The sequence below is a fragment of the Lupinus angustifolius genome, unplaced genomic scaffold (genome assembly GCF_001865875.1).
Source record: "Lupinus angustifolius cultivar Tanjil unplaced genomic scaffold, LupAngTanjil_v1.0 Scaffold_230, whole genome shotgun sequence".
NCBI lineage: Eukaryota > Viridiplantae > Streptophyta > Magnoliopsida > Fabales > Fabaceae > Lupinus > Lupinus angustifolius.
The window spans coordinates 743,737-756,244 of NW_017727100.1; the positions used below are offsets into that span (position 1 = coordinate 743,737).

A 12,508-nucleotide genomic window follows, 5' to 3' on the forward strand; every position below is an offset into this window, starting at 1 on the left:
GGTACCCTTCATTAAAATATATGACTTCATTATTATTATTATTTTATTTGATTAATTAACTAATTATTATGAAAGAAAAATTTTATTTTTATTATTGAGCCTGACAATATTGACTTTGGTCCTACGTACCCCTATTAAGGGGATCAAGGCTTACGTAGTTCTTTAAGTAGAAAATGGTTTGTTAGTTGAGTTTATTTTAATTAAAGAGAATATATTTAATTTATTTGGTTATTTAAAAATGGAATAAATTAATTTTAAGATTTAATCGATTGAAAACAAGCGGCGTAGCGTGACCTTTCGAAGATGATATGAGAAGAAAGAAACCTCCAGGGCGACCTTCTCTCCATCTTTGATTAAATCTCAAAATTAATTTATTTTTGAAAGGTACTTTATAGGTATTAATTTATTTTTTTGAAAGGTACTTTATAGGTATGTTTATTTAAAAATGTTAAATTTACAAAGGTATGGTTTAAAACCTTAATATATATATATATATATATATATATACATATATATATATATACATATATAATAAAATATAAAAATTATGGATTTTTTACATGATTAGGATAATACTTGATTTAATTGAAACATACATTAAAGTGATTTGTTTCACTTTTTAAATGTTTATTAAATTATTTTTAGGAGATTATTATTCTTTATTAACAATTGCTAGTTAATTAACAAATGATAAAAATTAATATAAACAGAATATTAATTACTCATAAAATAATAATATACTAGTTATTTTTATGTTTATTCATTATCCCTAAAATTATAGTATTTAATGCTTTTTTACATTGCTAAAATAAGGATATTAATCAATGAATTATTGGTTTATAAAAATCAATTTTTACATTTTTTATAATGGGATCATAAAAACAAACACTATGTAAAATAATTAAATGATAAAAATCTAAAACTATACCTTATTGCAAGAGAAGGGATGCTTTTTGTTTAGCAATGGGAGGGAATGGATCTTGTGTAGTGGTCGGAAAAGAGTCTGCCACGTGTCAGATGTGGATTGGAGGAGATTGGGAGAGTTTACCACGCTTGGCCACGTGGCGCGTGTGGACTGATTGTTATGGAGGTTGCACGGAAGCTTTCGGTGCAACTGTCCGCACTGGATCCCGTGTTCTACACGGGTGATGATCTGGTGTGGTGCGGCACAATGAGACCGCGGTTTGTTTTCGCTTTATGATTGGACGCAGCTTTGGGTCAACGCGATGGAAGAAAAGTATGCAGATCCAACGGTTAGAAATGGTAGGCACGGCGAGCTCACAGTGTTGTGATGGTAATGGCTGTACTGGATCACACAGTATGAAAAAGTCTCTATCCTTCTCACAGTGGCTAAGTTATTTTACAAATGGGTGTTTTCACTTGAAAATTAATTTTTTTTCGAACCCCTTCACCTCTCCTAAACTCTAATCCCTAAAATCTTGTTAACCGAACCCTAATTATCTTAGCCCATTATCACTATTTTTATGGGGTCTAAACCACCAACTAAGTCAGATTTTGACTTAGTATTTAACCATTATTTTGAAAAATCTAATTAAAACATAATTAAATTATATTTTAATTACTTTTATATTCTATAAATTCCAAAAAATAAAAATAAATTAATAATTATCTGAGTATGCTTTAATTTTATGAAATTATATTTTCTAAAAAATAAAATATAAAAAAATTATTTTTTTGTTTATTTGGTATTTAAAAGTGATTTTTAAGAACATTTCTCTTATTTCTATTTTAAAATTCAAATTTAATTACAAAAATAATATAAAAAATATTCTTAATTATTCTTTTACTTATTTTATAATAAAATTAAAAAAAAGAATAAAATAATGATACAATATTATTTTTATCCCTTTTTCTTTGAAAAAGGGTCTATTTTAATTTAATTCTTTTTTCTTATTTTTATTATTTTTGAATTTTTGGTTAACCCAATCACCTAGATTTAGGAACCTTATCAACATAAATTTATTTTGTTTTGTTATATGTTTTTATTTTTTATTTTTGAAAATGAAGCTTCTAAAAGGATATTATCACTAACTTAAATTTAATTAATTTCATAATTTCAAAAATGATTATAAATTTAATAATTTCGAAAATGATTATAAAAATTTCATAAAAATAGTTTAATTATTTTTATTCATTAAATATTGAAATTTCGAAAAATACAAAAATAAATAAAATTTATTATTTTTCTTTTAAAATGTTTTGGGTCTTTTCTGGGCCGGACAAAATTGGGTGTTCACAACCTGCACACAGAAAAGTTCCCAACAACATTCATATACAATATTCAACACATTTCATCAACACTCATATATATTCAAAAGCATTCAAACATACAAAATCTTAGATTTCTTAAAACCCAAGTTAACCCCAAAACCTTTGAGATGGTTTAGCGGATTCAGGTGTCATATTGAGACACCACTATGTCACGATGTGTTCTCTCTCGCCTTAATGAAGTGCGCTTTAACTCGTCAACTAAGGGTGGTTTGTTTTCAAGGTTCGAACACCGAAATCTTCGTAACTACCACAATGACAATCCGTTAGTTTCCGATATCTCTAAAATCGTTACTAAAATACTTAAAATCATTTCTCTTTTTCCCCATCGTGATCATACATCCCTTTCATCCATCCGGTCCAACATCACATTTCAACACATTTCATCAACAATCATATATATTCAAAACATTCAAACATACAAAATCTTGGGTTTCTTAAAACCCAAGTTAACCCCAAAACCTTTGAGATGGTTTAGGAGATTCGGGTGTCATATTCGGACACCACTATGTCATGATGTGTACTTTCTCACCTTAATGAAGCGGGCTTTACGAAATCACTATGGTTTGGTTAGGTTGCAAGGTTCAATGCTGGAAATCTTCGTAACTACCATCATAAAAACTCGTTAGTTTTCCGATATTTCAATACTCATTACAATTAAAATATTTAAAACTCTTTCATCCATCCATTTTTCAATTTGTCCAAAGCCATGGTTAAAGAATTAAACATGTAAAAATTCATATATTACAACAATGTAATAACTTCTTGAAAACAACTTGTTCATAGTTTCAAAACACATTTTTCATGAGTTCAAGAACACTCATTTTCGGTTTTGCTTCCAAAATGAGTTAGAAAGTGTTTTAGAAAATTTCAACGGTTGAATATGTTCTTGACATACTCATCAACAACATACTTAAGTCTCATCAACATCCATTGGTTGAATGTTGAGAGATCAAAGATTGAAGATGGAAGAAGCAAATGAGAAATGAGAGGAAAAGATGAAGAGTGAAGTGTGAAGTGTGAGGGTTTAAGGAGAGAAGGGAAATCAGATTTCCCTCTAGGAAATCATCAAAATCTCCTAGAGTGGCTAATGATGATCTCATGAGATATTTGAGAAAGTGATGTAAGGTTTGCTTCATGGAAAAGCAAATTTCACATCCCAACGCGAAATGACCACTACTTCGCGGACACGTGTGATAAACATGCCCAAGTATTATCGGCCAATACTCGATTGGGTATTATAAATCGCCCGATTTTAATATCTGATTAGAATTTCGGATTTCGGCATTCCGAGTGAAAAATATTTATAAAATATGTATGGGTGTACTCAGGGTCTATATTGACTCGAAACGAAATTACGAAGCCAACGGCGTAATCGGAATTCGATTCCGAATTAAGGAACTCAAGAACCACTTTTGAGCCACACCGGATGAGATTCGGCCCCGAAAGCGGTCCGAAACCGACTGTCTCCGAAAATCATGAAAATTTACCACCAAATTTGAAATAAAATTACAAGACTAAAACTCAACTAGAGTTTTGTCTAACTCATTACCGAAAAATCCCAGAAATTCATTTTCGAAAATATAATTAATAACAATATTAATAAAATCTTATAATTCAAAATCGTAAAATTCACGGTGTTACAGAACAATTATTTGAATATGTAAAAGATTTGAGTAATAACTTTGATAAACATTTTGTAGGTGAAGTGGTCACAAGTGAGAGGAAGAAAATGTCATTCTTGTTTGAATTTCCATATTAGATGTCGTTATATGTGAAATGTTTTCTTAATACTATGCATATAGAGAAAAATATATTTGAAATTCTCCTTAGTTCCTTACTCAATGTTTCAGGTAAGACTAAATATGGCTTGAAAGCAAGATTGGACTTGGTTAGTACAAGAATAAGAAAATAATTAGTGTCGATAAAGAAGGGAAAACATATATTTCTACCCTTCTATTAATAAAATATCTCAAGTTAAAAGGTCTTACGTCTCATAATTGTCATTAAATCATGGATCATTTCTTACCTATTGACATACGATCCATTTTGTATAAAAACATGTGAGGGGACATAACTAAACTATAACTCTTCTTCAAGGAAACTTGTAAAAAAGTGATTGACACTTGGATATTACTTGCATTGCTCAAAGAAAGTGTTTTTACTTTGTATGAGCTTGGAATGTATTTCACACATTCTTTCTTTGACATAATGGTTTTGCTAACAATTTATTTTGATCTAGAGACACAACTATGTGGGTTTTCCTATGTGAGATAGATGAACTCGTTTGAGTGTTATATGAAAAATATTAAAAGGTATGTGAAAAATGATCAAGACCAGAAGGTTGCATTGTTGAACGATATATTGTGGATGGATATCATGAATTTTGTAATGGATACATTTCCAATGTTGATTCCATGGGCCTTCTAAATCCTTATTATGTCGAAAGAACATTTGGTGAAGGGATTATTAGAAGAAAAAATAGTGTTTGCATCAAGGTAGAATTGGAGCAAGTACACTTAAATGTTTAAGACAATAATGACGAGGTTGAGGCATATGTTGAGAGATAAGGAGAAATTTAGGAGTTTTAACTCAAACAAGAATGAACATTTGATTTCTAGAGATCATAATCAATATTATATATAATGTCTATGAAATCACATTAGTGAGGAGTTGAATATAAACTCAAATTTTATTTCTAAAAGACTGAGATGGTTAGTCAATTCTCCAAGTATTCATGTTTTTTACACTGATTACCCAATAAATGGAGCAGAAGTAGTATGTACTACTTTTCTATACCAATTCTCTGTGCCACCAATTACAAACTGACATGTCAATTAAAGTTATTAAATAATAACTAACCAAGGTTAACAAAAGATAACGGTAGATTCCTTCTTAACCAATTAACACCATTATTTCAAGAATCACAACACTGTCATTTTCTCATTGCTATGTAACACGTTAATTAAAGTTCTGTTTTATTAAATATAATAATAAAATTTTAATATTCACTTTTATTATTTTTGCATTGAGTGTAATGAACTGTGACATGATAGTAAGTGAAGATAACCAAGTTAAAACAAAGTATTATATTTCCTCAATAGTTTATTTTACAATTAAATATATAAATTTATTTGCAACTGGAAATAAATGTGGAAACAGAAACTTAAACAATCATGTCATTGATAAAAAATAAAAATAAAAAGTTGCTTAATACCATTTACTAAAATAGATAAATAATAAATAACATAATGTATCTAAAAATAAAAATTGCAGTGTTTATAAAGAATATGTTTTGTCAAGTGGTATCATGAATGGCCTTGTTGGTCTTCCCTTTAGAATCCATGACATCCATTAAGTTGTCTTGTGCCAATTACTTTTACTTGTACAAAATCTAAGTTTAGTGAAGGATGTTGATCTTCTTGTACAATTTTCTTTTTTTCCTCCTTCTCTCAAGAACACATTTCAACCATTTAGATGATCCACGAGATTTTTCTTTGATCTTCAATCCCTTAATATTATTATTATTCTCACATACAGTTTCAGTATTGACGATTGAAGCGCCCTGAGTTTATGTTTCCTTACTGCTACCTCTAAGACATGCATCGATAGCTTCCATGGTCTTGATCAAACTCTTGACACCTATTTTATACACTTCTTCATTTTGTGCACATTTAGTTGCTATATCTGCACGCAACCTACACAACTCTGTATACCAGCTAGCTATTTTGGCCTTAGGATCCTCTTGGATTACATTGTGGCATATATCTTTATCACTTCCAATTTTTGCATCCTTTGTCCATCTTTAATATATACATTTCAGGAATCTTCACTGTGTTTCTTGAAGAGAATGTGAACACAAGATTCTGGAAAATTCAAACTTCTTACAACTACATGTCACAACACCATTATTTGTATCATACTTGATAGTGTGTTGAAAATGTTTTTTGTAAGGGATAAATTTATATTCAATAACATTCTCTGCCTCATAGAAAATATGCATACTACTATCATATGCGATTGATACCTCAAACTGAATCATCTTAAAAATCGCAAGAGTATAAATTGTTGATGCATGCCTTAAAATCTCCACATCAAATGACAATGTTAAACTTCTTTGACTTGCTTTAAAATCTACTTTTGTCTCCTCATAACGATGATCTTGAACCAACCTCTGAAAGTGATAAAAAATCTCAATAAATCATGCTCATAACTTACATATTTTTTGATCAAATTGTTAATGCTCTCACTACGTTGTGTGATAGTCATATCAGGACAAAAATTATGCCGCCCATAAACCAAAGCCCATTTTTCCTTCAAACCAAATGTTTGTTCCAACCAACTATTACCTGTTAAAAAATTAATATGTAAAATAGATGAATGAAAAACATGTTAAACACAATGTAGTTAACATGATTAACACAATACCTTTAAGATCATACTTGTTAAGCATGTTATTCCAAGCTTCAATAAATTCTTCCTCTTCTTCGTACTCATAAATGCACTTATTAAATCCTTACTAAATTCACAAAATTCTGCAAATACATGACTAAGTTTCTTCATTGCATTTTCATACAAGTGCCATATACAAAGGCGGTGGCATGTCTTTGGCCATGCTAATTTTAGAGCTTTTGCCATCGCTGCATCTTGATCAGTGAGGATAGTTTGTGGTTTTTTTCCTAACACGGCTTTGGAAAAAGTATTAAACAACCAAACAAATGTTTCAGCTGTCTCATCATACAACAATGTTGCGCCAAAGATAATACTTAGCTTGTGATGATTGACCCCAACAAACATTGCAAATGGACGACCTTCTCTATTTTTTTTGTAAGTAGTATCAAAACAAACTATATCACCAAAATATGAGTAGTCAACCATCATTTTTGCATCAGCCCAAAAAATATTAGTTATTAAATCATCTTCATCAACTTGTATTGAATAGAAAAAATTAGGATCTTCTAATTGCATTCTTTGTAAATACTCAAGCATACCACATGTGTCTCCTGTCCTCATTTGAATTGTTCTCTTAGAGCGTAAGTAATTGCTGTAATCATCTGGGATGAAACCAAGATTTTCACGCCCACCAGCTCGCCTAGCCATTAATTCACAACTTGCTTTTGGAGTGATTCCACAACTCTCAGCTAAATCCACCTCAGCTGCTTGAGAAATGGTTATTTTTCTTTGAGATCTATGCAAGTGACTCTTACTAGGGGTAGATGTTTGATGATTATGTTGGCAATAAATTCAGTAACAAAAAACTTTCCAGTTAAACGATTACTTATTTTCATTCTAACCAAACAACCAAATCTTGTTTGAGCACGATGATTTTTCACATAAACATCTCTTTTGTCATTTACACGATGACATTCACATGAACAACAAAGTAATCGATCTGCTATTTGGCCATCATTGGTTTTGTGACTTCTACCTCTCCTTATTCTAAAACCCCCTTTACAAGCATAAGAGTTGTAAAAAGTATAAGCTGCATCTTCAGACTCAAATTCAATTCCAATTTTTGGAATAAGATTACTATGAATCTTTTCATCAATTTTGCTTCTCTCAAGTCCATCACCACTATTATTTTTGAGTGGTTCATCTTCTCTTTCAGTCATGATATTGTTCATTACATTCAATAAAAAAAGTGGGAAAAATTAATATATGATATTGTTCACTTATAGCATGAAATTATTATATAAAACATTAGATATAAAGTGGGGAAAAATTAGTATAAAACAGAACACGTCCACTGTTATTATGAGTAAAAAGCATTAGCTATAAAGGAGTATTTGACATTGTTCACTTGCACTAAAAAATTAAAGGACTGCACTAAAAAATTAAAGGACTATATGATTGACATATCTGCTAAGAAGTGACTATTCATTGTTAAATTGCTGAACACAGGGGCAAGATTCTCTTTCTGAGCAATGGATTATTGTGTCAGGGATACAATATTTTATTTGGATAGAAGTTAAAAGATCATGAGTTAAAAGAAACCACCATTATCTTTTGTTAACTTTTGGTTAGTTATTATTTTGTAACTTTAATTGATGTGTCAATTTGTAATTAGTGGCACAGAGAAGTGGTACAGACAACTTCTACTCCAATAAATGTTTACACATTTTATAGGAAAAAATAATATGATTAGAGTACAATGGTGTAACTATTGTTGCTCAAACTATGCGTACTTGATGTGTCAAAAATAGAAACCCCATATATGTCAATATATCATACTTTGGGGTTAATAAATGCATATGGGAATTGGATTACACCATATTTAAAGTACATGTTTTTAGGTTGTAAGTGGGTTGATAACAACAATGTCTTTAAGATTATTGGGTTAAGATTCATGTAGGTAAATCTTAATATGTCAAGGTATAAGAGAGTTGATTCTGATGAGGGCATTTGGGGTCAATTCATCTTTTCTTCCCAACAAGGACAATCCAGTTCTCAACCGGTCAAAGAAAAGGAAAATTTGGCTTAGACATGTATGAATTCTTTTTTACATAAATAATTTAGGTCTTGGACATTGTTTAATTGTTTTGATTGTCTAACTTTATCTTATTGTACATTGATATGTTAACTTTTTCAATTTGTTAAAATGAATATAATGGCACTAAGATATAATGTTGAAATCAATGTAGTGTTGTCCAAGGATATTTGTGTACAACAGAATTCCTTAGTTTAAATGAAATCAACGATATTTATCAACATAAATGGTTAAGTTCCTCTTTATTTATTTGCTTTATATATATATATATAATTTTTCACATGTTAGACTTTTAAATTTTATCATTATTATTACTATAGTATAAGTGATTGATTAGTATATTTATATTTTAGGTTCTTGTGTAAATTTCGTGTAAGGAAAAAACTGATGTTCTTATCCTTGCCAAGTACATTTTATAATTGAAGGGTGGAACCCTTCATGGAGAAAAGAGAAAGACAACCGCAATATATGTAGTTGATATTCTTTAAGAAAATAGAAATAAAGAATTATTTATTACATCTTATAATGTCGAGTGAACATTTTTATTGTAAACATAATTTACATTATATAAAATGTGGTGTGCTTAACATTTTCTAACTCAACTTTTTTATAGGCATCATTAGTTGTTGAGGGCATTAATCACGTTAAAGAACAAATATTATATTTGGATTGATGGTAATATTAACACATACCTCAACATGAATGAAATTTTCACTAAGTATATATGTACTGGATTTGGATTATAACATTTTGTGCCTGTTATGTTTTTGCGTTATTTATGTCGGAAAATATAGAGTAAATTACATTGACACCCCCTGAGTTTTAGTTAAATTATACAAACTATCTCTTACTTTTTCACACCTACATAAACCTCCCCTAATTTTTATACTTTCATTACACATATCACCTCTGCATAAGAAATAAGTGTAATCTTTTAAATAAAAAATGAGATAAATGCAATTAAGTTTAACAAAATATGATATATTATGGAGACAAGTACAAATAATATGAGTCATTCTAATGCTACTTCAAACATCATCATTAGCATTTAATTATTTAATTAAAAGTATTAGCACAAATTTCAAGCAATTTTATGTAATAAAAGTGTTCAAATATTAATTGTTTTTTAATTATAGTGCCATATCAAGACAACATAAATGGTTGGGACAATTATGTATCATACTTCATGATAAAACCTTTGAAACATGCATAAACAAAAGGCCACCAGCAACATTATGTGATTTGAAATGCTTGGAATACATTGTGGTTATACTACTCCTACATATTGTATAATTGGTAAGTTACTCAAGATGTAATATTATTCTCCTTGAGTGTTGTGGGATTATTCTTGTAGTAGTTTGTTCTGAATGGTTTGTATTGTCTTTTACAGTCTACATTGGAAAAGATGGAGCACTAGCTACTAGAAATATTAATGGATGATTCACGTTTGTTTTTTTGTATAGACAATAACAATAATAGTTTAACTATTATAGGTTTTTAAGGGACTTATATGATATATTTTTACCTTATGTTGTAAGGACTTATATTGTTTAAAGATTGTCTTTATGCAATTATTAGGGATGGCAACGGGCACGGGCGGGCACGGGTAGTAGCTACCCGCTACCCGTTTTGAAATTTTGGGTCACTACCCGTACCCGCCCGTACCCGTACGGGTACCCGCGTGCGGGTATTTTGCGGGTATTCTGGGTACCCGCGGGTATTTCTGGGTACTTATGGGGTTTTGTATTATCAACAAATTTATAATTCCTACTCAACCATAAATTCAACAATTCTTTCATAATATTGAAGAGTAATCATAAAAATTCAATTGTTCATACAAATTTTAAAATTTAAACTACTTTCAAAATATTAAGTCTTCAACAAAATGAAATGAAAAATATATTCATTGCTGCAGTTTTCGAATCTTCTTCAACGGTTAACGTCATTCCCTCCAATAGCACTACCTTGGCTAGTTGAATCCTATAAAAAATCAAAATTTAAAATCAAAGCAAGAAATATAATTCTTTTTAATTGGTCTCAAATTACAACTTAACAATGTTACTAACATCAAAATCTTCCAATACTGTACCACACTCAATGATGTCCAGTTTTGAATTTGAAGAGCCTGCAAAAACATAATAACTTCATTCAATATTTATATAATAATCTACAAAATATGTAATTAAAAGTAATAGATAATATTACCTTTCATGTCACACCTTTGCCAATCTTGGAGACACATCAATGCCTCTATGGTATCTGGACGTAATCTACTACGATGAGGAGTAAGAATCCGTCCTCCAGTACTAAATGAAGATTCTGAAGCAACAGTGGAGATAGGAATTGCAAGTAAATCTCTTGCAATTCTTTGCAAGGTTGGATATTTTATCCCATTTACTTTCCACCAAGTTAAGATGTCAAACTCTCCACCTTGATCGGGTAATACTCCATCCTCTAAATATATGTCTAGTTCTGACCTACGGTGTGCTGTAGCAATATTTTGCTTAGAAACAAAACATTGATACTTTGCCCTCCAATCAATATTCACTCCATCTGCCCCCACATCTATTAAATTTAGAGTTTGACTATAAAAAATACTATCTTTACCCTTCATTTTAATCTCATACTCTTTTACCAACTCTTCACAAATACCTTTCACCTTGTTCATTTCAGAAACATGTTGTTCTCCATAAATTATGGGATAAAAAAATTCTAAAAAACATAGTTTGTATCTAGGATCTAACACAGCACCAACAACCATCAAAGCACCTATATCACCCCAATACTTATCAAATTTGACATACATTGCTTCAGCCATTTGTTGAATAACAAGGTTAGTAGATTGAAGCCAGTCAAGTAATGCCAATTTAATTTCACAAATTTTGGGAAAAAGGACATTTGCAGTTGGATACAAAGTACCAGAAAACACTAATGTCACATTATAAAATAACTTCAACCTTTGACAAATTTCATTGGTCATCTCCCATTCATCTTCACTCGGCAATGTTTTATATTGACTTTCTCTTAGTGATAATCTTTGGAAGACATCTCTATATATTAGTGCCACATGAAGCATCAAGAATGTAGAATTCCATCTAGTCTTGCAATCAAGTTCTAACTTTTTATCATATCGAATGCTTAAATGTTCACACGTCTCCTCAAATTTTTCCTCTCTTTTTGGAGTTGCCGTCCAAAAGCTAACACTATCTCTAACCCTCTCTATTGCACTAGAGATAACGGACAACCCATCCTTCACAATCAAATTTAGTATATGAGCAGAACAACGCATGTGAAATAACTGCCCACCCAAAATAAACGATCTAGGTGAAATCTTACACAACATGCACTCAATCATTTTATCATTTGTAGTGCAATTATCAACGGTCAGAGTAGACAACTTTCTATCTAGGTTCCAATCCAATAGGCAATCATACAAGCACTCACTAAGAGCTTCACTAGTATGAGGAGCAGGCACATATATGAACCTACCATTTATCGAAAATTAAAGCAACAATGTCACAAAAACTATACAAAAATAATAAACATTGTGAGAATGTTAATAAAGTTTAGCATTGATACCTCACAAGTCGATTTGGTTACTAGCGGTTGTTTTGGTTACTGTGTGTCATGACAGCCATATAGCCTTTGTTTTGGTTACTAGCGGTCCACATATCAGTTGTAATTGCAAACCGACAAAGTCATGGTATTCACTTTCTCTTCATTATACATCCT

General features: G+C 30.5%; 1 protein-coding gene across 1 annotated transcript; it reads right to left on the reverse strand.

The window, feature by feature from the left end:
* Positions 1–1,082: 1,082 nt before the first annotated feature.
* Positions 1,083–7,901, reverse strand: LOC109340684 (protein FAR1-RELATED SEQUENCE 5-like). Its single transcript, XM_019578400.1, has 5 exons — positions 7,718–7,901; positions 6,732–7,445; positions 6,508–6,638; positions 6,317–6,463; positions 1,083–1,301 (listed from the first exon to the last, which is right to left on the reverse strand). Exons 1-5 carry the CDS (start codon positions 7,899–7,901, stop codon positions 1,083–1,085), a joined length of 1,395 nt encoding a protein of 464 aa, XP_019433945.1.
* Between the last annotated feature and the right edge of the window lie 4,607 nt (positions 7,902–12,508).

Excerpts from the sequence above, each read along its gene's own strand:
- LOC109340684 (XM_019578400.1), bottom strand. The coding sequence starts at position 7,901 with ATGACTGAAAGAGAAGATGAACCACTCAAAAATAATAGTGGTGATGGA. Across the intron at positions 7,446-7,717 it reads GGGTTTTAGAATAAGGAGAG|CTGAGGTGGATTTAGCTGAG; the intron begins GTAGAAGTCACA and ends TTTCTCAAGCAG. Across the intron at positions 6,464-6,507 it reads ACAATTTGATCAAAAAATAT|AGGTTGGTTCAAGATCATCG; the intron begins GTAAGTTATGAG and ends TATCACTTTCAG.